General features: G+C 39.9%; 1 protein-coding gene across 1 annotated transcript in view; it reads right to left on the minus strand.

Moving 5' to 3' along the window:
• CNTNAP5 (contactin associated protein family member 5) overlaps nt 1-27836 on the minus strand; it is an 880239-nt gene that overhangs the window by 237194 nt on the left and 615209 nt on the right. The window contains exon 13 of the mRNA XM_027082570.1: nt 10694-10894. Coding sequence (XP_026938371.1) covers nt 10694-10894 — 201 coding nt within the window. The remainder of the gene's footprint in view (nt 1-10693; nt 10895-27836) is intronic.

Below are 27836 nucleotides of genomic sequence, written 5' to 3' on the forward strand. Positions count from 1 at the left end.
AAAACTAAAAATAGAGTTACTATATGATCCAGCAATCCCACTCCTGTGCATATATCCAGAGAAAACTATAATTCGAAAAGATACATGCACCCCAGTGTTCATGGCAGCACTATTTACAATAGCCTAAACATGGAAGCAACCTAAATGCCCATCGACAGAGGAAGGAATAAATAAGATGTGGTACATATATACAATAGAATACTACTCAGCCATAAAAAAGAATGAAATATTGCCATTTGCAGCAACGTGGATGGACATAGAGATTATCATACTAAGTGAAGTAAGCCAGACAAAGACAAATATTATATGATATTGCTTATATGTGGAATCTCAAAAAAAAAGATACAAATGAACTTATAAAACAGATATAGACCCACAGACATAGAATACAAACTTATGGTTACAAAAGGGGAAGGGAGAAAGGGAAAAATTAGAAGTTTGGGATTAACATATACACATGACTATATATGAAATAGATAACCAACAAGGACCTACTGTATGGCACAGAGAACTATACTCAATACTCTGTAATAACCTATATGGGAAAGAATAATAGATACATGTATATACATAACTGAATCAATTTGCTATACAATTTTTTAAAAATTACTACTGTTTTAAACCACGAAGTTTTATGCTGCCTTGTTACATAACTGTTGATAACCAGAACAGAAGATGAACCTTTTCTTTGGATACCTGAATCCTTTTTTTAAAATTATTATCCTTTCCTCTTTGAGACCTATCTATGTTTTCTGTGAAGCTTTTTTTTTTTTTTCAGAATGCAGATAGAAGTGAAAGCCAGAGAGACATGTATTTGAAACCGGTCTCTAGCACTTAGTAGCCATAGGACCTTGCATGAACCACCTAACTTCTTAGAGCTTCCCCTTCCATCGTTAAAAATGAAAATAATACAAACTTCATAAGGCCTTTGAGAGGATTAAGTGAAATAATGTTCGAAATGCCTGGCACACAGAAGGAGCTCAGTAGCCAAGAGCCAATATCACTGGCAGGAGTAGTGATACCAAGAGTATGCATTATAGGAACCTCGAGTTTCTTTATAGATTCCTGCTGTACATAAAGTAGAAATAGCTTTTTATTAAGGAGATTTCAAATACTTCCCTGGTATTTTGTCTTCCAGTTGTCACAGCATAGTTTTGTGGTTTTGATTCTATTGCTCCTGTGACAACCTGGTGTAGTGAAAAGACCGTGGACTTTCGGATCAGTTCCACCCACATATTTTGTGCACACACGCGTGCATGTTGTGTGTGCACATGCACACATGTGTGTTTGGTTTGTTTCTGTCATCCCTATTACAATCACATGGGCAGAAACACCGTTTTTTTTCACTGTTTAATTCCCACTGGCCAGAAAAGTATGTGGCACATAATGGATAATCAATAAATATTTCTTGAAAGAAAGAAAATTTAATCAACTGTTAAATGATCTGGTTTGGTACAAATATTGAGGACAAAGAATTTTACGTTTAGTAAACTCCAGAGCACCTTGAGGTGCTATTTCTTTTCTCTCAGTAATTTGCCTTTTCTGCATCACAATTCCTTACTTCGATTTCTAAACCTAAGTGTTAGTTTTGTACACATTGGAAGTTGAATACTACAGATGGACATGAGGGTTTATACACCCAAATGCATTTACAGATCTATTTGGACATACAAAGATTATATAATGAGTATATATACCATTACATAATATATATTATATAGCACACACTAAATAGTGTATAAATAATGCATGTATATTTTCATACATACTATAGTGTGTGTGTGTGTGTATATATATATATATATATAAATATATATATATATATATATATATATATATATGGTCTAAACTATATACCACATATTATATATATGGCCGGTTAGCTGTATGCTCACTAAAATATCATTAGTTAAGGGATAAAAGGAAATTTGAGAATTTTAGAATACTTTAAGACAAGTAGGACTTTATTATGTTCAAAATCATTGGAACATAACTAGGTATAGAAATTGATTCCAGGTGGAAACCACTCACATCTTTGCATGAATAAATGCATAGGAGCCCGTTCCTGGCAGGGAAGTGGGGACTCTGATGTGCTATCAGGCACTCCATCATCAGGTCTGCTGAGGAACTTAAACAATCCTCACAACTTGTTTGCACAACTCATTTGCTTGGCAAATCCTTCCTGTTCAGAACCAAAGTAAATTTGAGCTCAGCCTGTCCATGGCTATTAGATTTCAAAGTAACGGGGTCTGAACTTCCAATGATTTCATGTGTATCAAGACGGACTTCTTACCTCTGCCTTAGTGAGCTCACAGATTTATTGGGAAGGGCATTCCCAAATACACCTTCACTACACAGAGTGGTAACTGTGAAAAGATACATACACTAGATACTTACATCCCCAATGAGCAAATCCAGTGAGGGATTCTAATCATGGAGATGATTAGAAGAGAAGGTGGGGGAAGGTAGGGCTCTCAATCTCCATTGTCCCCAGGACTTGGGCACTCAGCTTCCCCAGGTGGTCTCCTTCCTCTGCCCCTCTCAATATCTTCCTCCTTCCAGGGGAAGTTGTGGGTTACAGAGCAAATTGGCCATGTGATTAAAGCATCTTCTAGGCCCTGGCCTCAAGATTTTTTTTTCTGTCCTCTGTTTCTGGAACTGGATTCTATTTCATTTTTTTTTTAAACTTTTTATTTTATATTGGAGGATAGTTGATTAGCAATGTTGTGTTAGTTTCAGGTGTGCAGCAAAGTGATTCAGTTATACATATGTATATATCTATTCCCTTTCAAACTCCTCTCCCATTTAGGCTGTTACACTACATTGAGCAGAGCTCCCTGTGCCACACAGTAGGCCCCCTTTGATGTGACTGACAAGAGATTAATCTCCAAAATTTACAAACAACTCATGAAGCTTAATATCATCAACACAAACAACCCAGTCAAAAAATGAGCAGAAGACCTAAATAGATATCTCTCCAAAGAAGACATACAGATGGCCAAGAGGGACATGAAAAGGTGCTCAACATCGCTAATTATTAGCGAAATGCAAATCAAAACTACAATGAGATATCACCTCATACCAGCCAGAATGGCTATCATCAAAAAAATCTATTTTATTTTATACTCTTATCACATGATATCTTCTGGGTCTGGCCTCAGGCAAAATTCCTATGGAGGTGCTGACCAGGAGAAAAGTCTTGGGAATAACCGGGGCAGCCTTTGTTCCTGGGAACAAGTGGCCACCTCCTCGCCCTGTGACAGGATACTTCTGAGCACTGGCAGGGTGAGAAATCCTGTCTCGGAAGCTGCTCTTGAGCACAGGGTCTCAGCCCTGCATCAAGCTCAGGGTAAGAAGCAGCAAGCAAATACAACTACAAAGATTTATGGGAATAAAGAAGACACGTTTCCCCTGGACCCCAAGGGCTTGGAATTGGGGTCCTTTGCAGAGTTTCTAGTATAAACCTTCAGTTAAAGAGAGAGATGACACATTTCATTGGCTGGCACTTATCAGCAGCTCTGGGGAAGAATATCTGAGGAAACTGTCAGAAAATGACAGTGTCATGGTTCAGTCACTAACTAAATGAAAAAGACACAGTGGTGAACCAGGCCTGACCTAATCCTGCCCGTCTTCCCTCTCTTTCTGCTTCCGTTGCTGCTAGAAGAATGGAACCAGAGCCAGAGGCAAGAACAGACTGAAGGAGGCAGAAGGAGACTTTGGTGATGCTGTTTGGGATCCACAGGGCCACGTGGGCCACAGAAGCTGCAGCGTGTGAGCGAGGACGCTGCCAACCTGTGAGGCTGCCGAGGAATTGTCCCCTTCAAGACACCCTGACAATCACACAGCTTAGCAGAGGTGGCTCTGGTGACTTGCCTCTCTCTCCATCTGCATTTTCTTACAAAACAAGGAAAATCATACAAACTGATGTGTTCCCTGACGACCCCATTTCCTTTTAACTTTTGTTTTTTGCATGATGTATCGGAAATCATATCCTTGCTTTTTTTTCTTAATCTTTATTAGAGTGTAATTGATTTACAACATTGTGTTCGTTTCGGATATGCAGCAACATGACTCAGTTATACATATACATATATTCCCTCTTTTTTAGATTCTTTCCCCATAGAGGCCAGAGTATTGAGTAGAGTTCCCTGTGCTGCACAGGAGGTCCTTATTTTCCTTGCTTTGACCTCAGGCGGATCTGGGTATAAGAACCAGGTCTGCCCCTCCCCAGCCGTGTGGCACTGATCAAGCATCTTACCCTCTCTGAGGTTCTGTTTCCTGAAATGCCAGATCGGATAACAACCCTTACTATGCAGAACTGCTGTTTGGATTAGAGATCATGCTTATACAGTTCCCCACAGACATCCTTAAATATTAGAAATGCTTAGTCATTGGTGGCCATTTGAACAAGTATTTATATTTCTTTCATTTTGCCTTCTTTTATTTCCTCCCTTTATAATCTATTGTGTATGGTACGGGGGAAAACCTATAGCAAGAAGGCAGCCTTCACATACTCCTCTTATTGGTTTGAGTCCACGGTAGCCACAATTCGTAATATTTTATTGCTTCTACTAATCCTGGCTACCAGTAGTTTCCAATAAGCTATGGGATATTTTAATTAATAAAAAATATTTATAATTGTCTTTGATCCTCCTCTGCATTTATCAGATTGTCAAAGTTGAAATAAGGTGATAATACCTATTGCTGGGAGATGGGCACTCAAATCCCACAGTGATGTTTAGAGTAATAATTGGTATAACCTTGATACACTGCAGATGTCAATATGGCAAAAGTCTTAAAAATATGCACACGCTTTGCCCTGGTAATGGCACCCCAAGGAATTTATCCTAAGGATATAATTGGTTTTATACATAAAGATCTATGTGCAAAAATGTTCTTGCATCATGTGTAATAGTGAGAAAATGGATACAATCTAAATGTCCAAAATAGATTTGTTAATCTTGTGTATCCATTTGGTACATCCATATAACGGAAGACTCTGTTCTTAAAAACATTATGGTATAAAGTCATATTTACTGAGGTGGAAAGATATTTGTATACTGTGTGTGTGACAAATACAGTTAGTAAAACAGTTTCACAGGGAGAGCCTTGGCTTCAGCAGGTAAGGGAGACCCTTACCCAACTCTTCCAGAGGGAAGGCAGGAAAGGAGAAGATGGTCTCTAGCCTCTCCTTTCTCTCTCTGGCCTTCCCCGGGGGGATGGGATTGCCTTAATAATTAGGGAAATTAGGAAAACATCCCTGCAAGTGTGTGCCTGTTATGGACAGAATGTTTGTTCCTCAAAAATTCATGTGTTGGAATTCTAACCCCCCAGTGTGATAGTATCAAGAGGTGGGGACTTTGGAAGGTGATTAGGTCATGCCCTCCCACCCAAATGTACTCAGGGAATTTATGACAGCTGAGTTAGAAAAAACAGCATGTACTATTCACAATAGCTAACATATGGAAACAACCTAAATGTCCATCGACTGATGAATGGGTAAAGAAGATGTGGTACAAATATACAATGGAATACTACTCAGCCATAAAAAAGGATGAAATAATGCCACTTGCAGCAACATGAATGGACCTAGAGATGATCATACTAAGTGAAGTAAGTCAGACACAGAAAGACAAATATAAAATGATATCACTTATATGTGGAATCTAAAAAAATGATACAAATGAACTTATTTATAAAACAGAAACAGACTCCCAGACAGAAAGCAAACTTATGGTTACCAAAGGGGAAGTAGAGGTTACCTTAGGAGTTTGGGATTAACAGATATACACTACTATATATAAAATAGATAACCAACAAGGACCTATAGTATTCAAAATACAGGTCCTATATAGCTATGTATAGTATAGCATAGGAAACTATACTCAATATTTTGTAATAACCTATAAGGGAAAAGGATATGAAAAAGAATATATATATATGTGTGTGTGTATATATATATATATATATATATATATGTATGTATGTATATCTGAATCACTTTGCTGTACACCTAAAATTAATATAACATTGTAAATCAACTATATTTCAATTTTAAAAAAAGAACAATAGTGGTGAGAGTGGGCAACCTTGTCTTATTCCTGATCTTAGAGGAAATGGTTTTATTTTTTCACCACTGAGAAAGATGTTGGCTGTGGGTTTGTCATATATGGCCTTTATTATGGTGAGGTAGGTTCTCTCTATGCCTACCTTCTGGAGAGTTTTTATCATAAATGGGTGTTGAATTTTGTCAAAAGAATTTTCTGCATCTATTGAGATTATCATATGGTTTTTAGCCTTCAATTTGTTAATATGGTGTATTACATTGATTGATTTGTGTATATTGAAGAATCCTTGCATTCTTGAGATAAACCCCACTTGATCATGGCGTATGATCCTTTTAATGGGCTGTTGGATTCTGTTTACTACTATTTTGTTGAGGAATTTTGCATCTATGTTCATCAGTGATATTGGCCTGTAGTTTTCTTTCTTTGTGACATCTTTGTCTGGTTTTGGTACCAGGGTGATGGTGGCCTCGTAGAATGAGTTTGCGAGTGTTCCTCCCTCCTCTATATTTTGGAAGAGTTTGAAAAGGATAGGTGTTAGCTCTTCTCTAAATGTTTGATAGAATTCACCTGTGAAGCCAACTGGTCCTGGGCTTTTGTTTGTCAGAAGGTTTTTAATCAGAGTTTTAATTTCAGTGCTTGTGATTGGTCTGTTTATATTTTCTAATTCTTCCTGGTTCAGTCTCAGAAGGTTGTGCTTTGCTAAGAATTTGTCCATTTCTTCCAGATTGTCCATTTTATTGGCATATAGTTGCTTGTAGTAATCTCTCATGATCCTTTGTATTTCTGTAGTGTCAGCTGTTACCTCTTTTCCTTTTCTAATTCCTTTGATTTGAGTATTCTCCCTTTTTTTCTTGATGAGTTCGGCTAATGGTTTATTCAACATAGTTTTGGAAGTTTTAGCCACAGCAATCAGAGAAGAAAAAGAAATAAAAGGAATCCAAATTGGAAAGAAGAAGTAACACTGTCACTGTTTGCAGATGACATGATACTATACATAGAGAATCCTAAAGATGCTACCAGAAAACTACTAGAACTAATCAATGAATTTGGTTAAGTAGCAGGATACAAAATTAATGCACAGAAATCTCTTGCATTCCTATACACTAATGATGAAAAATCTGAGAGAGAAATTAAGGAAACACTCCCATTTACCACTGCAACAAAAATAATAAAATATCTAGGAATAAACCTACCTCAGGAGACAAAAGACATGTATGCAGAAAACTATAAGACATTAAAGACGACAAGGAAATTAAAGACGACACAACAGATGGAGAGATATACCATGTTCTTGGATTGGAAGAATCAACATTGTGAAAATGACTATACTACCCAAAGCAATCTACAGATTCAGTGCAATCCCTATCATACTACCAATGGCATTTTTCACAGAAGTAGAACAAAAAATTTCACAATTTGCATGGAAACACAAAAGACCCCGAATAGCCAAAACAATCTTGAGAAAGAAAAATGGAGCTGGAGGAAACAGGCTCCCTCACTTCAGGCTATACTACAAAGCTACAGCAATCAAGATAGTATGGTACTGGCACAAAAACAGAAATATAGATCAATGGAACAGAATAGAAAGCCCAGAGATAAACCCATGCACATATGGCCACTTTATCTTCGATAAAGGGGGCAAGAATATACAATGGAGAAAAGACAGCCTCTTCAATAAGTGGTGCTGGGAAAACTGGACAGCTACATGTAAAAGAATGAAATTAGAACATTCCCTAACACCATACACAAAAATAACTCAAAATGGATTAAAGACCTAAATGTAAGGCCAGACACTATCAAACTCTTAGAAGAAAACATAGGCAAAACACTCTATGACATAAATCACAGCAAGATCCTTTTTGACCCACCTCCTAGAGAAATGGAAATAAAAACAAAAATAAACAAATGGGACCTAATGAAACTTAAAAGTTTTTGCACGGCAAAGGAAACTATAAACAAGGCGAAAAGACAACCCTCAGAATGGGAGAAAATATTTGTAAATGAAGCAACTGACAATGGATTAATCTCCAAAATATACAAGCAGCTCATGCAGCTAAATATCAAAAAGACAAACACCCCAATCCAAAAATGGGCAGAAGATCTAAACAGACGTTTCTCCAAAGAAGACATACATATTGCCAACAAACACATGAAAGGATGCTTAACATCACTAATCATTAGAGAAATGCAAATCAACACTACAATGAGTTATCACCTCACACCAGTCAGAATGACCATCATCAAAAAATCTACAAACGATAAATGCTGGAGAGGGTGTGGAGAAAAGGGAACCCTCTTGCACTGTTGGTGGGAATGTAAATTGATACAGCCACTATGGGGAACAGTATGGAGGTTCCCTCAAAAAACTAAAAATAGAACTACCATATGACCCAGCAATCCCACTACTGGGCATATACCCTGAGAAAACCATAATTCAAAAAGAGTCATGTACCACAATGTTCATTGCAGCACTATTTACAATGGCCAGGACATGGAAGCAACCTAAGTGTCCATCAACAGATGAATGGATAAAGAAGGTGTGGCACATATATACAATGGAATATTACTCAGCCATAAAAAGAAACGAAATTGAGTTATTTGTAGTGAGGTGGATGGACCTAGAGTCTATTATACAGACTGAGGTCAGAAAGAGGAAAAGAAATACTGTATGCTAACACATATATATGGAATCTAAAAAATAAAAAGGTTCTAATGAACCTAGGGGTAGGACAGGAATAAAGATGCAGTTGTAGTGAATGGACTTGAGGACATGGGGAGGGGGAAGGGTAAGCTGGGACGAAGTGAGAGAGTGGCATGGACATATATACACTACCAAATATAAAATAGACAGCTAGTGGGGAGCAGCTGCATCGCACAGGGAGATCAGCTCGGTGCTTTGTGACCACCTAGAGGGGTGGGATAGGGAGGGTGGGAAGGAGACTCAAGAGGGAGGGGACATGGGGTTACATGTATACATATAGCTGATTCACTTTGTTATGCAGCAGAAACTAACACAACACTGTAAAGCTATTATCCTCCAATAAAGATTAAAAAAAAATCATACAAAGGCAACAGTAAAGCCAAACTGATATCACAGGATGTATATACTAAAGGAAATCCCATGGTCAGAATGAACATAATCCCATTTTTCCCAAAGTTCCACCAAGTCAAACGTTAGGAAACTAGAAGCAACACAATCATAAGAGGTTAGGATGGTTTTGTGGACACAGACTCTCTGCAAAGAGTGCTGAGTCACACGTGCAGGCTTGACAGCCAGGAGAGAGCGAAATCTGAACACACACAAACACTGGCTCTCTGAGGATACTGGTAAAAGGGACCCCAAGCAGGGCCTCTGAATCAGCCCTGCAAGCATTGCTGAGTCCAAGGACAGTACAGTCACTGATTTTCACAATGATGATCCTGAGTCATCAAGAAAAGGTGACATTTCATGTTCAAAATTCTCTGTTTAAGAAGGCAAGGAAGCATGTGATCCAGTTGAGAAAGATTTTCATTTCAAATAGTTAAAAATTCTTTAAAAACATTTTCGGTGCTTAAAGGGGTAAGTGACAGTTATCTGGAAAATTCACTTATGTGGGACAATTCTTCCCTAAGGATTCTAGATCAGTGAGGCAGTGGGTGGGTTGTATTTAGTTAGGTTTCTAGCACTTCTGCTTGTTTGACATTTCATTGTCTAATTTCCTCAATCCTTTCAAAATTCCTCACTTTCAAGGATCATAAGTTCCTTGAGGCTAAAGATTCTGACACCCTTTCTTGGATATTCCACATCCTTGTGCTACTCGGCCATTTTTTCCCCCCTTTTTTCTGCCATGAATGATGAACTGATATGCACAGAAATGACTGACTCCCAGGGCACGCATCAACTTTGACAAAGCCCTCCTGACGTTGTGCAAACCCTTTCGGGTTTTGGTAAGCAATCCTACAAGGTTTGTTTGCAACCCTTTATCAGCCATTCACGCTAAAAACTAACCATAAGAGAACAAAAAAATATATAAATACAGTTAATATAATTTTTCCTAAAAGTAAACTTTATTTTAAAAGAAGAGTCATTTCCATTAAGGCCTGCACTTTTCAGGTAACGTGAGTACTGCAAACACACAGGATGTGGCCGCTTTCCCTGTTGACCTCCTTGCCTAATACTGCTCCACTATGTTTCCTTTGCCCCAGACACAACTCATTGCTCTTTGGTGAGTGTGCTGAGATCTTTGGTGCTTTCTCGTCTGCCAGAAATACGATTTCCGCTTTCACACTTCCTACGTCTAACTCAGAAGCTCTCTTCGAGTGCCACTGATCTCAAGAAACTTTCCATTCTCACCACAATTGCAAGATGGGTGTTGTCACTGCCCCTTTTTTGAAGATGGAGAGAAAATCTTGAGAGGTTACAGAACGCCCTCGAGGTCACACCCTGGGTATCAGAGCAAGGACGAGTCCATCAGGAGTCTCTCCTGGTGGCATTTCTCTCATTGCATAGGGAACCATTGTAGTTGCAGCCCCATTTTTGGCAAACCCCCCTATCCTACGTATTCCAGGGTTTCAGGGCCCAACTGCCACAATGCGGTCATCCTGCATGGCCTTCGCAAAGGGGCCTGGGCAGGAGTAGTTCTTACCTGGCGTGTTGAGCAGGCGGGACCTCTTGCAGTGGTAGGCCACCTCCTGTTCACAGTGCTCCGAGCCGTCAATCATGGCCTCCAGCTGCTCCAAGCTGCCTCCGTAGTCCAAGGTCATGGAGTAGGGCTTCTCAGCGTTGGCACCTCGCACATGGGTCAGCTCCGTGTTGTTGTGCTGCACCAATGTCCAGATCTTGTCCTCTGCCCAGAAAACACAACCAAGGAAGGTCAAAAGAGGATCATGCTTATAAGACCTCCAAAAAGCTGGAAAAAAAAAAAAGACAATCATGCTTGCAGTGTGATGGATGGTGGCTGGATGTGCATCAACTAACGGCCACTCAAGCACTCTACTCATGCAAAGAATTTGGCCGGAGAATTTTTGTTTCTCCCAGAGTTCTACCCAGAGTTAGTGTGAGGGTTAATTATCTTAAGAGCTAAATTTGTGAAGTCTGTACTCCACAGTCTCTAGGCTAAGCATTTAATGTTCATTATCTCATTTAAAATGGACACGATCTATGCAAAGCCATGGAACTAGAACAGAAAGAAACACAAATAGGTAGACAACAGGTAGAACAAGAATAAAAGGAAATGAATTCATCTGTTGTGGGAAAGGACAATTTGGATGGGGAAGAACTTAGAAGTTGAGAAATTAGATACTCTGTGACCAGAAGTAGAATATAACTAAATATCCTTGAAGGTAATTATCCTGGCGATCACATACACACAAAAACATAGATCACTGACAAGCTGTCAAATGCGCAAAATGTTGGTAATTAAATGAACAAAAATTAAATGTTCATAATATTAACTACATAAATAAATAAAATAAAATTGACATTGTCTAAATCAGAAGGGAGTCGATCCTGCCACATCAAAACTGAGGGAAAAGTGAATAAGGAAAATTAAGCAGTTTTCCTAAGATTACATAGTTAATGTCTAAGCAAGAATTGGAACCCAGGATGTCTGACTCCAACGCCCCTACATCCAGATATTGACACACACACTTCCTCACAAGAGAAAAACTAGCATAGATCATTGTCTCAGAAAATCATAAGTACCACGTTGAAAATAAGACCTATACACAGAAAGTATCTGTGAAATACACATCATAACAAGGATGAGATTGTGTAATAGACACTGAACATGCAAGGCACTTAACTGCAGTTCGTTAATATTTATTCGCCATGCTACTTCTACTTGCCAAAAATATTTTAACAGGTTTACATTAAAACAACATGCAGAGATGAGGCCCTGTGGGTCAGGGATGGAGAACATATTTTACCTATTACAGGTAAGAATGGAAGGCAAAGAAAGGAGATGAATTTCAGTTTTAGAGCCTGAGAGATCTGACTTGAAACCTATTCTACTAACAACAAGCTTGGACAAGTCACTTCACTTTTCTGGGGCTCAGTTTAATCATCAGTTTAAAAAAAAGAAGTCACAAGGCACGATCAGACATTCTGGAATAATAGACTGAAACATTTACGGCAATTGGACATAGAATTGAATTCTGAACATGCTTACGGATAAAGAGAAAGAGGAAATAGGAAGACTTGAGAAGCTTCTGTCATCTGAGAATCTTGCCCACATAATAACGTCATCACTCTTCATAGATGTGCAGAGCTGAAAAAGAACCTTGCCCAGAAGTCACATGGTTTCCTTCCTCTCTCACCCACTTAGTTTTACAAATGAGGAAACCAAGGTCTAGGAAGTAGAGGAAGGACCCAAGGCATATCTGTTAGACAAGAATGGTGAGCACATATACTGCCCGTAACCACTATTTCTAACTAGTACTACTTAGAAGCAGGATCGTGGCTGTTGGCCATGAGAATGAGAAGAAGGAGAAGGAGAAGAAGAAGCAGAAAAAAACTGGCAACCAGGATCCCCAGTATTAATATGTTCTGTACCCTAACTCTGTATATGACTTGGGATAAATAACTTCATCGCCCTGTACTTCAGTTTTAATATGTTAGAAAGAGGAGGAAGAGAAAGTTTGCTCTCAATTCTCTCTAAAGTATTTTCCCAATTCCTAAAAATGGAAATGTTTCTTGCAGCATAAAATTGAACTCTGCTCAAACATTCTGATTCATCTTAACACTATTTCCTAAAACCAGCCCCCTGATAACCCACATGTCTCCAATGTTTAATCGAGACAAAATTACATTTTCCATAAAGTCTATAAAAAAATCAGAATGAAGGTTTTTGGATTTTGACTTTGAAAGCAAAAATTAAACATGATTCATATTGGTAAAAATAATAATGTTACATAAATAATTAACTGGAAACTCCAAAAATGCTGGTGCCAATATAGACAAATGTCAATAAAATAACCAAAGAAAGTAATTGCTCAATCATGCAATACTGTAGAGGGAGAAATAAAAACTGCTGATTTTGAAATGTCCACGGTGCTCAGAAGAAATGGAAATCTAATTTCTAATAATAGATGGTATACTACTGTTTCATACTAGGAAATTTTATGTACATCATCTCCGGTACTGATAATAATCATAGATAACAGTATAAATATAGATACTGGATATAAATATAGATATAAATGTAAGAAGGGGAGAGAAAGTAAACTTGTCCCCAGTCTCAATTCATCCAATCTTTCTGATTCCCAAAGTGGTCCACATAGCATCATTAAATCATATAAATGTGGATTTCCTTCCAAATGTACACTGATTTTTCATATCTATATATGCATCCATTGATCATACATTCATTATCCATTCTCTTATTTGTTCACTCATTAGCTCATTTTTCCAAAACCATATTCTATCTTTGGCAAGACGGAAAAGGAAGCCATGTCAGAGAGACAGTCTTTTATCTTAAAGCCACAAATATTGCAAACCCTATGTTCTGGCCCTGACAGTGAACTGGTTTTAATAGTTCAACTCTTGGTCCTTTTTGATACATGCAATATACAGAAGATACAAAGGAACTACTAAGGTCTCCAAAGGGTCCCCACAGTTCACTTAACAGACATCACAAGCACAAGTCATCACAAGTCTGAGCGACAGGAAGAGAGACGATTACTCGAAACCTAGGGTCCGTTAGCTGGCTTTCATTTCAAAGATGCCCTTTGTCCTCTCAGTATTTTCCTCCTGGGAGAGAGCAACATAAAGGCTAAAAACAAGGAGACAATTGGATATTATTTTTTCTCACTTTCTATTTTTTCCCCCACTTCCTGGGTAGCAATGCAGATTAAGCCCTGAACCCTGGCAAAACATGAAAGGCCAGGGGTCAGTGCCACTCAGGAGAGGCAGCTTTGATGGTTGATGTTCCTGACGCTTGGAATTGGATGGGGACAGGTGAGGTGGTCTTAGCTAGGGAAGGTCTAGGTGAAGGATTTTCAAACAAGTAAGATTCATTTTGAATAGTCTTTTAGGTGGATGGAGGGAGATCCATTCATGGACCTATATATACTTTAAATCAAATTGGACCCATGAGCTAGATGTTCAAGATGGTACATTTGGTCAGTGCACAGTGGAGATTAGTGGACACAGCTTGGATTCTGGAGCCAGAAGATCTGGATTTGTGTGCCAGCTCTACACTTCCTGGTTAAGCATCCTTGGTCAAATGATTACTTCTCTAAAGTTCAGTTTCCTCATCAGTAATACTTAAAAAAAAAACAGCAATGATGCCAACTGTAGAAGGTGGTTGTAAAGATTTAAGTGAGGGGATTAGTGTGAGAAGCTCCTTTATTAACTAAATAATGACATTCAACAGAAGTCTGTGTGTACCTCTTAGATAAAGGTATATAACATCTCCAACTCAAGGAGCTCACAGATATCAGATGCTGATATTAACAACAGCATCAAAAAGAAGAAGTCTTGACTGGTCTCTTAGAGCTCTCATGGTCGCTTGTATTAACACGGTTCTCTCCCTGACCAGAGAGTAAGACCCACAAACACCTAAAGGGGGCAAAAGGGAGGCACTGTGAGCCTTGCCTTCTCTCTGCAGACCCATGGGGAAAACACATTCAAAAGACCCAGAACAGGAAATGCTTCCCTGTGGCAGTTCTGTGAACTTGGAGTCCCACACAAGGAAACCAGCAGAGGTTTCCCTGTAACTCAAGTCGGTCCATTTTCATGCAGAGACTGCGGAGTAAATCGTCTAAATGCTATGATTGGCAGAGCATCATAAAGTCCTCCAGGCTCCATACACCCACCTTGGCTGACCTGCCTCCAGTACCTGCCCTCCACCACAGGACATTCACCCTAAGTTCTAGTCTCTAGAGATGCATCTAGGGCTCAAGGTACCATGAGACTTCTGGCTTTAGAAACTAGCCCATATTATGGGCATCTATGTTCTGCTCCAGCAGTAAGACTTTGGACAAGTTATATACACCTCTGAAGTTTCCTTATTGGTAAATGGGATATTTATATTAATCTTTCCATCAATGATGATATTATACTGATTCGGAATCTTGCTTTACATGGACCCATAACTTGTTGTCTGGCATGCAAAAGAGTAAAGAATCTTTATGTTCGAATTTTTCGATGACATTAAAATGAAGAAGGGGACTTCATTCCTTAGAGGGTTGGGGGTGGGAAACTCATCTGGCAAATGAGGTTAGCTAGAGGTCTGGACTGCAGTTTCTTGTAATATAGCCGCCGCTGTATATAATAAATGATTATCATCTTGTCCAATTATCTTTTCACTCTGAAATAGTCTCATGTGTCTCTATATTTATTTTCATCCCTTGCATTTCTGCAGATGTCTAAAACAGAATTTGTCGTTTAGTCCTCATAGACCCAGAAACCTAGAAAATCATTGCCCTTGATACCACGGTTTGCTACCCAGTTCATTTTCTATTCTTTCTTCTACTGTATTCAGTCCCATGATGAAAAACAGAGCCCCATCTTTCTAACTTGCTTAAAGGAATATATGTACTGAGTTACCCAAGACAAATTCTCTGCTTAAGAGAGGACTGCATTTGAAGAGTTTTTGAACTGGCAGAAACCTATTCAATTCACTAAGGATCTTAGTTATTCTAAAATTAGTTACTATGTATTTAAAATATTTGTTTTTTTAATCAAATAGATGGTTTGCAAATAGTTTCTCTCATTCCCTAGATTGCTTTTTAATTTTGTTGACTATTTCTTTTCCTGTGCAGAAGCTTTTTAGTCTGATGTAGTCTCACTTGCTGATTTTTTTCTTTTGTTGCTTGGGCTTTTGCTGTCATAGTCAAAAAATCTTTGCCAAGACCAGTGTCAAAGGGACTTCTTCCTTATGTTTTCTTCTAGGTTTTTATGCTATTAGGTCTTCTGTTGAAGCCTTTAATCCTTTTCAAGTTAATTTTTGAGTGGTATAAGATAGGGGTCCAATTTCATTCTGCATGAGCTTTTTCATTTTCCCAACACTATTTATTGAAGAGACTGTCCTTTACCCATTGAGTATATTTGGCTCCCTTGTCAAATATCAATTGATCGTTTATATGAGGGTTTACTTCTGGGCTCTCTGTTCTGTTCTACTGGTATATGTGGCTATTTTTGTGCCAATACCATACTGTTTTACTTACTGTAGCTTTGGAAAAATGGAGAGATGTTAATTAAGGGTACAAACTTGTGACTAGCAAATAAGTTCTAGATATTGAATGCACAGCATAATGATTATAGTCAACAGCACTGTATTATAAACTTCAAAGTTACTAAGAGACTAGATCTTAACGGTTCCCACCAGAAAAAATAAAAGATAATTATGTGACATAATAGAGGTGTTAGCTAATGCTACCACGATAATCATATTGTAATATATAAATGTATCAAATCAATACATTGTACATCTTAAACTTACACAAAGTTGTATGCCAATTATATCTCATTAAAAAATAAAAATAAAATATTTGCTTTTTAAAAGCAGCATTCAGCCCAATGCACTTGCCTGAGCATAAATGATGCCATAACCCAAATCCACACAAGGCCTCATGCCACCTTTAAGTATAAAGGAATTGCAGGCCATAGGCCATCAAATGGCATGTGTTATAAAGGTCCAAGGCTTCATTTCAAAGATGTGACAAGGGGTTGTTATGAAGACTAGTAAAGCATTTCCCGTGTTGCTTTGTGAAATTAGCTTTCAAGTCTATCTCCTTACAAAGCTGAGATCTCCCAGGATGTGAAATGTATCACTCATTCTATGTATACTGTGTGATAGCCCCCAGGGTACCTACACAGGAGGATAGTGCACTGCCTAACTTCTTCAAAAGTTCACCATCATTTGGGGGAAAACGTGGTGTGCATGAGAATGACAGATGTCTCATGCTGTTGTAAGTACTCTTGAGATTACAAGTAAATGGGGATGCCCAGAGTTCTGTTGGTGGCAGGGTTGGGGCTGGCGATAGACTATACACTGTTTTCCTTGAGAATGGACTGGTCAACAGAGGTCATTCATCCTTAGACCATCAGCACCTTGGCTAGCATTGAACGCCATGTAAGACTTCAGGAGATCTTCATCAAGAGGAGGCTAATCACCAGCATGTATTATGTAACGGTTCACATGTAAAAGAACTTTCAAGTGATATGATCAAAATACATGCAGTCAACAACATCATCAAGAGAAAAGCAAAAGAGGTTTCACAAAGAGTCATCAGAGTAGTAATGGCAGGATATTCCAGAATATTCTATTTCCTTATCCCTGCTGTGAAATCTTTCCCCGTTGTCACCCCAGGAAAGCCCTCTAGGAACCTTCGTCCTGGAGCTCTAGTTGATCTGCCTGGTCCCTCTCACTCTCATTTCAGAAACTGTAAATTGTTTACATACAGAGACACCATTTAACTCTCTTATTTTGGCTCTCGTTCTATCCGATCGGTATTATCATTGTGATGATCATTATTATTATTAATAAGAGTCATTACAGATGCTATAAGCTGTTCTATCTGTTACCATGGAGATCACCACTCAAGAAAGAACAAACAGGAGGAGAGTGGAAAAAGAGAGAGAGAGAGAGACAAGAGATAACTCTGATTAATAAAACCTCATTCTATACACATATCTGTCACTTTGCAGAGGCAGAAAAGAAACCTTCAATTTTTCTCTCACAATGCTTGGAAGGAAGTCTACAGATTGTCAATACACAGTTTAATTGAACTTAAATCACTGTGGGGAGCTGCTTACACTCCTTTGAAAATTGTGCCAATCCACTTATACTCCTATTGTAATAAAGCAAGTCTACAGAAAGGTCCCTGGGGTCACTTCTTTTATAGTTATCTATGTTGACAAAGTGAATTTTCTATGCCAAGGGTAAAGACAGCTTAAATAATCCTCAAAGCACTGTCTCTGCCACTCATTTACCATCCATGCCATCTCTTGTCATTTTGCATTGAGAGTTATTTAACTATTCATATGTTTGTCCCTCCTCTCCCCATTTAAATCTTCGGCAATGGCCGCTGAGTAAATATCGGCTTAGAAAGGGCTTCCATAGCCAGTAGAGGCAGATGCGATGGAGGGAAGCAAGGGCTTTGGGATCAATGGATCTGGCTGCCAGCTCTGCCACTGACCACATTCCTGACCCCAGCAGAGACCAGGAACCTCCCTGAGCCTCAGTCTCCGCTTCTGTAAACTGGAGATACTCCACTGAGCAGTGATGCTGTGAGTGCTTAATCAAACGCACAGCGCTGAGATGCACTCAGAGGCTGGCTCAGGGTACCCGACTAGAAATCAGAGTTGAACTGCTGCAAGCCTCTTTTTTTTTTTTTTTTTGCGGTATGTGGACCTCTCACTGTTGTGGCCTCTCCCGTTGTGGAGCACAGGCTCCGGATGCACAGGCTCAGCGGCCGTGGCTCACGGGCCCAGCCGCTCCAGGGCACGTGGGATCTTCCCGGACCGGGGCACGAACCCGTCTCCCCTGCATCGGCAGGCGGACTCTCAACCACTGCGCCACCAGGGAAGCCCCGCAAGCCCTTTTGAGGAAGTGATTCGGCAGGAGCGGACGCATCACTTCATTGCGGGGAAACAGATCTGGGAACCTCTGCAGAGGGTATCCGTGCCCCCTTCTCCTCAACCTTTAAAGGGAAAGAAGACAAGAGGTGGAAAGCAGTTTTCAACTTCTTTAAAAGCCTTCAGAATTCCCGCAGGAGCTGTTTCCCCTCCCTTGTGGATCAGCGCAGCTGCCTAGGCGAGCATCCTCCTTGCCTGCTAAAACCACTTGCAGACGTGGCTGCTTTTAGTGTCTGGGCTTCTGCGGCTGTTAGGGGAAGGTAGCATTACCGGTTTAAGACTCCTGGTAGGGCCACCGTGCACGTTGCATTAGCTGGAAGCAGGAACCGCAGCCCCCGGGGCGCTGGAGGGGTAGGGGGTTGCGGGGAGCCCCTTTCAGCCCCTGCCGCTCCTTCACCAGCCCGCCTGGACCACACACCTGACGACTTCCAGACAACATACTTGACCGTGATTTATTCTACTACTTCGCTCGAGCCTTTACTTTTTATGTACCTTTTTGGGGGGTTTTCTTTTCCCTTGCGTTACAATTAGTGGCATGATCAAAGAGACCTGGGAAATCTGTTTTATGATCTTGGTGGGGGTGATGTGTGGTCTTGAATAGATTTCATGTGCATTGCATGGTGCTTTGTTTCTGATTCGCTGGTTTATTCAAGGAAAACTTAACGGAAAGTCTAGTGTGTGCAGAGCACGATGTTAGGGACTGAGTAGGTTGTGGGATGAGGGGTACCAGGCTGAATGCCACCCCGGTCCTTGAGCATAAGGTGTTCACAGCTGGTTCTGGGAAAGAAGCTCCATGGAAGCTGAAAGCTTGCAGCAGCAAATATGTGGCCAAGGGGAGCCTGTGCCCGCCTCCCAGGCAGGGGAAGGGCGGGGCGGGGTGGGGTGGGGCGTGGAAGGGGGCTGCACATCCAAGTCACCTGATGGGAAGAGGGAGGGTCTTTTGTTGCTATGAGACATTTTTAGAGGCTTTTAGGAGCATCTTTGTGGCAGGCACTGTTTTGGTGCATTCTGAGGAAAACTCTGGGCACTGACACAGACATGAATTCACTCCCTCCATCTGTCAGTTACTAGCAGAGTGATGCTGGAATTCTCTCCAACCTCTCTGAGCCTCTGTTTTCTCAAAATGAAAATGAGAAACAATCTCTACCTCACACTTTATCATGAGGATTAGATGAGATTGACTCTAAGACAATATATATAACCCAGTACCTGGACCACAAGTACACAGTAAATAGTAGTCCCCATCCTTCCTTTAGTAAGAGCTAAGGTAGCCAAGATGGAACTCATAGAGTAGTGAGCTGACTGCCAAGTGCTTGCCTTGGTCCTAAGAAGGATCACCCAGCACTTATGTCACCTCTCACCAGGTCACAAAAGAAGACAAGCCTTCTGAAATGGAAGAGTCTACTTACTCTGATTCCACGGATCTTAGATTCTGGCTCTGGAGGTGACTGACAAAAAGAAAGCTCAAAGAGGAACATGGAATTATTTATCTTTCTTTCAGCTGACGTCTCTGCTCTGGACTTCATCACACTATCAATTTTATTGTCAGAGTGCCAGCATCATCTCCGGTGGGAAGTATTTTCTAACTCCTCCAGCATCCTGTGTTGGGCTCACTCAAGCGCTATTACCCCAACTTGTTTACTCAGACTCCCAGCTAAACTGTAAGCTATACAAGGGAAGAGAATTTCTCGTTAAGTCTTTGTATGCACCTGGCCCACAGTAGCCATTCACTTACCACTGAACTAAACCTTCAACAGACTACCAAGATTTTTACTGGCTTCAGTGACAGCTCTTAAAATCAACAGGAAGGTGATACATGATAGGAAACGATGTTTCAATGCATACTTGAAATTCTGCTGTGCAGCCCAGAATATCTATTACAAGTAGCAGAATCTTGGAAAAAAGGTAAATTATCTATCAATAGATGTTCGATTGGACACAGTATAGTTAACTGACACAGTGAAATACTATGTAGTCATAATAAAGACCACATAAGATTTCTCTAAACCAATCTAGAATGATTTCCAGGATAGATGGAAATATTTCCAGGAATTAAGGTGCAAAAGACTACGCTACATGTTGTGCAAGAACAAAGGAGAAAAAGGGATACACAGAGGAAGGATACACTAAATGATTATCGAGAGGAGATGGGTAAGAACAGAGTGAAAGCAATATAAGTGAGAACAAGACATCCCTGGTCAACCATTGTAAATATATTTGACTTCTGTAACATTAAAATGTTTTATATATTTAAAACAAAATTAAATCAAAAGGATGAAAAAAGGCAAACCCTAAAACTGAATATTAAGCAGATACAAAAATCTCTGTCTATATATTAGATAAAATAAACACAAGGGAGAAAAAAAATCATTCAAGTAACTTTTTTAATACTCTATTCTGTCTAGCTATACATCCTGAGGATATAGTCTAAGAACAAAATTTTAAATTCAAGTAAATCTTAAACTTTACCTTGTTATTAGTAGTGCTATTGCTGATGTGATTCTGAAACGATTGGTGTATATTACAGGATAGAATAAATTAGAAAATATATTGATGCTGGGATAATTTCTCAGTGTGAGAGAAGAGAAATATATATGGAAGACAGAATGATGAGAAAAGATCTAATGGTGCTGGATTTGCATTAAAGATAAATGTATCAACTCATAATTTAAACATACACACACACATTTTTTAGCTCTGTCCACAAAAAAGGCTGAGAAGCAATAAACAAACCTAACACCTAGATCTTAACTTTCAAATACCATTTGCTACAAAAAGGAACTAGGCTTCTTTGGGGAAATAGCTGAGTCTGGGTCTAGGCAGGGAAAGTTCAAGGTAACATCTTGGAGCATCTTGGTGCTAGAAAGCATGGAAGTGCTCCAAGATTAATGGGGTCATGCAAGAAAGACATAGGAACAGAATTAAAGGAACCATTACTAGCTAATTTGGGGACAATTTGAACATCTAATAAATATAATGTAATAGTAACAATGTTTTAAAGCGAAATAATTTATGAGCCTCTACTGATACAAGGGTAAATGGAGGCAAGGTGAGAAATAAAAAGCTCTGTAGACAAAAACAGCTATAAATGCAGAAGGGATAATATAATTAGAAAAACGACATTTTACAAACTCCAGTGTCATGACTTACACAGGTCAGGACCATTAACACATGGATGGAGAACAGGATACTCACATAATGTCTGCATAGAGCTCCACAGATAACTGATTGTAAATCACCTTCACAATGCAGAGATCTGGTGGAGCTGCTTTAGTCAAATGATGGAGCAGAGCAAGCCAGTCATGGCACAAACTGACATCATGTGCCTTCTGATGGGAGACACCCCCCATGAGGCTTTCTGCCAAAGTATTCTAACAATGAAGAAATAACCAGGAAAAGAACAAAATGTGGAACCTTTTACTTCTTAAATTTATTTTTTATTGACCTATACTTGATTTACAATGACGTGTTAGTTTCTGCTGTACAGCAAAGTGACCATATACATATTTATATTATTTTTCATATTCTTTTCCATTATGGTTTATCACAGGATATTGAATATAGCTCCCTGTGCTATTCAGTAGGTCCTTGTTGTTTAGCCAGTCTATATGTACTAGTTTGCATCTGCTAATCCCAAACTCCCAATCCACCCCTCCCTCACCCTGCTCCCCCTGGGAACATTTTACTTAACAACTGGCTTGTACTCTTCAAAAACTTAATGTCTGTTATGAAAAGCAAACAAAACAAGATGGGTTAGGGGGTGGGCCCTTCTAGTTAAAAGAGACTAAAGGGACAGGACGATTAAATCCCACCTATGGACATTGCTTGAGATCCAAATAAAAATAGAAAAACAGACACTGCTATACAAGACACTGTAGGGACAAGATGGATTATATACCAGATAACATGCATTGAAGTGATGTTTATTTTCTTCTTATGGTTTTATTTTTGTGCTTATATAGCATAGTGTCTATTGTCGGGAGATGCAAGTGAAGTCTTCATGTTTAAATTATCACTATGTCCACAACTTGCTTTCAAATAGTTCAGAAAAAGAAAAAAAAAACATTTTATATGAGGATGAAGGAAGGACAGGAAGGCGGCGGATGAGAGTAGCACAAATGTGTGCAAATGGGGCAAAATTTTAATATTTGGAGAGTTTAGGTGAAAAGCCTATGGATGCTCATTTTACTATTCTTTCAACTTTTCTGTAGGTTTGGATATTTCAGAATAAAATCTTTGGGGAAATAAGATAGTGCTTGACACAGTGCTTCACATGTAGAAAAGGCTCAAAACTATCCTACTCTGCCCCAGCAAACTCGTGTGCATGCGCCCTTATAAACACACACACACACACACACACACACACACACACACACACACACACACACACAGAGCTAAGGACCAATGGACCAAATAATTATCCAAAAGCAAAAACTATTAGCAAATTCAACCATTCACACCATGGTAGCCCATCTATATTCAAATGTAAGTATCGGTTATTGCTGTTGAATTAATTTGCAGGGGTGCTTTGAAGGCACCCGGTGTTATATATTCCTAAAATTTATTAGTTATTATTTTCATCACTGTATCCCCAGAAACACCAAGAAAACAGTGTCAAGGTTTCTGGTAATAGAGTGATGAAAATAATTAAGGCTAACACATATTGAGTATATAATGCCAGGAATTTTTTTCTTATAGTTTACAATGATTAGCTCATGTAAACCACACAACCACCTCATACATAGGTTCTGTTATTAATGGCAAAGGAGGAAGCTAAGGAACAAGGAGCCCAAGTAACTCCCTAGATCACGTAACTTGACAAAACTAGGAAGTGTCAGCGCTGGGATGCAAACCAAGCACAAGTTCTTACCACCAATGCTAGATTGGATAGATGTTTGTTGATTATGTGGATTCAAGGGGGAGCCTTGAGAATGGTGATGGGCAAAGGACAGTCATAGGAGAAAAGAATGAAGGCTCGGTCTAAAGAAGGAGGTGAGGAAATGACATTCCAGAAGAATAAAACTGGATAAAAAAGGCATGAGAGTTGGACAGAATACTCATAGGTGGCACGGAAAAAACCGTGTGGAACCGTCCCCACAGACAGTCTAACCAGCAAATGTCTCTTACCAGCTTCCCTTTACAAGCAGATACAAATAGAACAAACTCTTGTGCCCGGAGCAGGAAAGGCTGATTGTTGCTCCTGAGACCTGAGTTCACCTGCTGTGAATAGTTATAAAAAAAGACTCCCAGACAAAGGGTCCCTCTGCTTCCCTTACTTCACAGAATGTGGAATCATAAGCTGCTAGTACATCTTGGGCTTTTTAAATTCTTTGGAAGGTCTAGACTGACTTTTAGTCATTATCTCTCCCCGGAATCCTGGGCTCAGAGCAAAAGTGAGCGAAAACAAGCAAACTTTCTGGCAGACACATTTGACTCCCACTTGTTATTTCATTCTTCTGATCAAGAAAAGTTCTTGCCCAATGGTAATCTTGTATTAGAACACACAGGGGAGCCAGGAGCCCTCAAAGGAGGCAAACAGCCCTTGGTTACAAGCTCACTGCATCGCCACACCCATACCACCGCTGAGCTCATCAAGATTGATTTTTCCTCTTTTCTCTTCTCTGCCTAGCCTGGGACACCTATCTTTCAACTTCATACCTAAGCCCTATGTCTCCAGCAAAGCCTTACTTGATCACTCCTGCCTCTGTATTCCTTCAGCATTTAGATCTTCCTATGATGATGGAGCTGGGTGATCGTGATTTCTATTTCCGGAGCTCTTAGATAATGCCAGATATTGTACTGAGCATATGAGGTATGTTGCTCATTTAATTTTATTTTAATTAATCTTTTAAATATTTTTAATATTCATTTTAATTTTCATTTAATTGCTCATTTAATTTTATTTAATCTGCACATCAACCCACTGAGGTAAGAGTGACTGATCGTCCCCATTATGCAGATGAATAAACTGAGCCTCACAGAAGTGAACATGCCCAGGATCCCATGGCTGTTGAGTATCTACAGGATAATTGGATGAATTAAATACGGAATAGGATGGCCTAAATGGAAGGGCTTGAAGAGCTGGAAGTTAAGTATGAGGTCCTAGGGCACAAGGGTCGGTGGTTTATAGTGGCTTATACAGCACAGAACACAGGGGAGCCTCAATATATACTGGTTGTTTGGACTGTGTCCTGATCCCCACACACCAAGAGGAAGGGCTCGCCAGGTATCTGCAATAAAAATGTGCTGTGAAAAGTCCATCAAGAAGGGGTCAGGATAAGCCTTGTGTTCAGGTCTTAAGAAGAACAGCTCTTTTAGTCACTGACCAGTCCCCCCACCACCTTAGAAGTGGGGAGACGAATACGGAAGGAGACATTAAATGCTATACACTGTGCTAATCACCTTATATAGATACTTCCCAAGGTCCAGAGTCTTCAGGTGCTTGCTAAAAATGTTACTTTTAATCGCTGCCCTAAACCTACTGAATAAACATTGCTGGGAATAGGCCTCGGAAAAGGCATTTTAAACATTCATGTCAGTTCATTTTGCAGAGAAATAAAATTTAAGAACTTTTGTTTCATATAATTCTCATCGAATGCTCAGAAAATCATAAAAGATGGATATGATTATCCCAATGGATAAATGAGTAAAGTGATGCTCCAGGAAAGTATGATACAGACCTCCTTCCTTCAGGGTCACTTCCTTGAAGAGCTTTCCACTGTGGCACTGACCGATGGATGGAGGCAGCACAGGCCAGAGGAAGGGTGGACACATGGGTCTTTTTTTGTTTGCCTTAGAGCATCTGTGTCACCTGGGCTAGGAACCCAGGCACGGGAATCACAGATGTAGACCCAGCTGCTGGCTTCACTATTCGCTCCTTGCAAGAACTTGGACGAGCTATTTAGCCTCTCAAGATTTCAGTGCCCTTCCCTATAAAATGGAAAGAATGGCACCTTCTTCACATGATTGCTAGAAAACCTGAACGACCTCATGGATGTAAAATGCCTAGCATGGCACCTCCAACAAATAGATGCTCAATTAAATGTTAGCTGTTTCTAGGACAAGATTCAGCTCAGAGGGCATCTCTTCAAGCACATCTTCTCTGAGCACTGTCCCCAGTCTCCTCATATCCCTTGATTTAACCTCCGTGTCCTTTGTACTCTTTCTGCACCATCTATTGGCTTCTATTCCATCTTCCACACCAGGCGGAAAATATCTGTTTACAAATTCTGACTCCTTTTCTGAACTGTGAGCTCCTTGAGGACAAGACAAGCATCCATTCTGAAACCTTAGGGCTTATCTCCATCAGTGCTGAAAAATTTATTTAAGTGGCTTATCCTGGATGGTCAGCTGAATAACTGACTGGCTGAATGAATGAATGAATAATGTAACTGAACCCATGAACAAATAATTGTGGAAATGAATAAATGAGAGAATTAAAGAATGAGTAAATAAATGAGAGTTTAATAAAGGAATTCAAGAAGTGTTAGTAAAGGGGGGGCAAATTTATGAATGAGCAAATAAGTCAATGGAAATCACATTGCAATCATTCTCCCCACCCTTGTGCTGAGACTCCTGTCCTTACCCCCTGTGGTTGGAGCCAACTGGCGTGCTAAGCTGGTGTGAAAGGCGTTTCTCTAAGTGCCTGTGAAAACGCATGGCAATTCAAAGAGGTGACAGTGCTTTACTTTCTGGGTAATGCTACAGCTTTATGACTTAGTAGTTTTCTTTAATGGCCCAGTTTAGCAAGAGATTATGCCACCTGCCGCCAGTCCAGAGAGACCCCTTTAAAACTTGGGCCTTCCATACAAGCAGATCCACTCCCCAGCTTCACCTAAGAGACCAGCCTTCTGGAAGCTCTATGTGGTCCCCACGCCTTGGCTGACAGCATGATGTATTAAACAGGGAGACAGACATTTAAAAAAAGCTTCCCTCTTCTAAGCTGGTGAACGACCATTCTTCAGCCCCAAAGAGTCCTCTGGAAAACACTTGATTTACAGAAAGCAAATTGTCCCTCTGGAATAGAAGCAACAACACAAGGATTATTCCAACTGGTTAAACTGCTAGCGAGCCACCATGCGTATGTCACCCGTGAGCGAGTCTCAACTGAGAAAGGATGCTTGGGCTACCAGGGACACAGCCTGTGGTCTCCTGTCCGGATCGATCTGAACCTGCTGCCCACAGAGAAGCGACATGTTTCCAAAGGAAGGGGGAAGAAGAGAAGGAGAAACACCTACATTTTCTCCACCACTTGCTCTGTGTCAGTCACTCTCCAACATTGTTTAAATGTTAACTCATTTAACTTGACTAGATACCAATCATAAAAAGCTAGTGTCATCACCCGTCATGTACAGAGGGAGAGACTGAAATACAAAGACCAGGAGCCTTGTTTGTGGCCCCTAAATAATTATAATAGATAATAATGATCATAATTTGGAGGATGTAATAAATACCAGACATTGTCCTAAGACTTTTAATTAATGCATATGAACACATTATACAACAATGTCCTTCAAAAATTGTAAGCCATGAGTAAGGAGCTTGGAGTTTGCACAGGTAGAAGGGGAAGGGGATGAGGAAGCATGGTCAGATCTGTTCTTAAAGCATCACTCTTGCTGTTGTGTGAATTATGAATCAGAGTGGGAAAGATCCGGGTGTTTTCCTACCACAAGGACATGAGATGATAAATTCTGTGGACTTGGGGGACCGTGTCTTAATCACTTCTATATCCTCAGTGCCTTGTCAGTGCCTGGCCAGAGCAGACAACCAATGCATAATGATTCAAATAGAAGAAGGTGGTCTCCCATGCTTTAGACCCCTTTTATAAGAAGTACTGCATACTAGACATAGCAAAAAACTTAGATCTGATGGCTCTAATTGGAATCCTCTTCGTATAACTTACTAACCTCATTAGCACATTTGTAAAAAGAGAACAATATTCCAGCCACTTCACAGTGATGCATCTTGAACTAGTCCTGTGCCCAGTAGATATCTGGCACAGTTTTACAGCCTGTAATCAAGTCACAATTTTTTGGCAACAGTACTTCTGCAATGATGGCTATCCAAAATATGATTAAGAAAACAAACTTGAGAACTTGAGCCCAGCTTGTCCTTGTAGAAGAATTTGGCAGGGCAATGGAAGCTAATACTTCCTTTTTGGTGTGTGTGTGTGTGTGTGTGTGTGTGTGTGTGTGTGTGTGTGTGTG

This window comes from Aethalodelphis obliquidens, unplaced genomic scaffold (assembly GCF_003676395.1).
Source record: "Aethalodelphis obliquidens isolate GAN/ISIS:26980383/991018 unplaced genomic scaffold, ASM367639v1 scaffold47, whole genome shotgun sequence".
In the NCBI taxonomy this organism is placed as follows: Eukaryota; Metazoa; Chordata; class Mammalia; order Artiodactyla; family Delphinidae; genus Aethalodelphis; species Aethalodelphis obliquidens.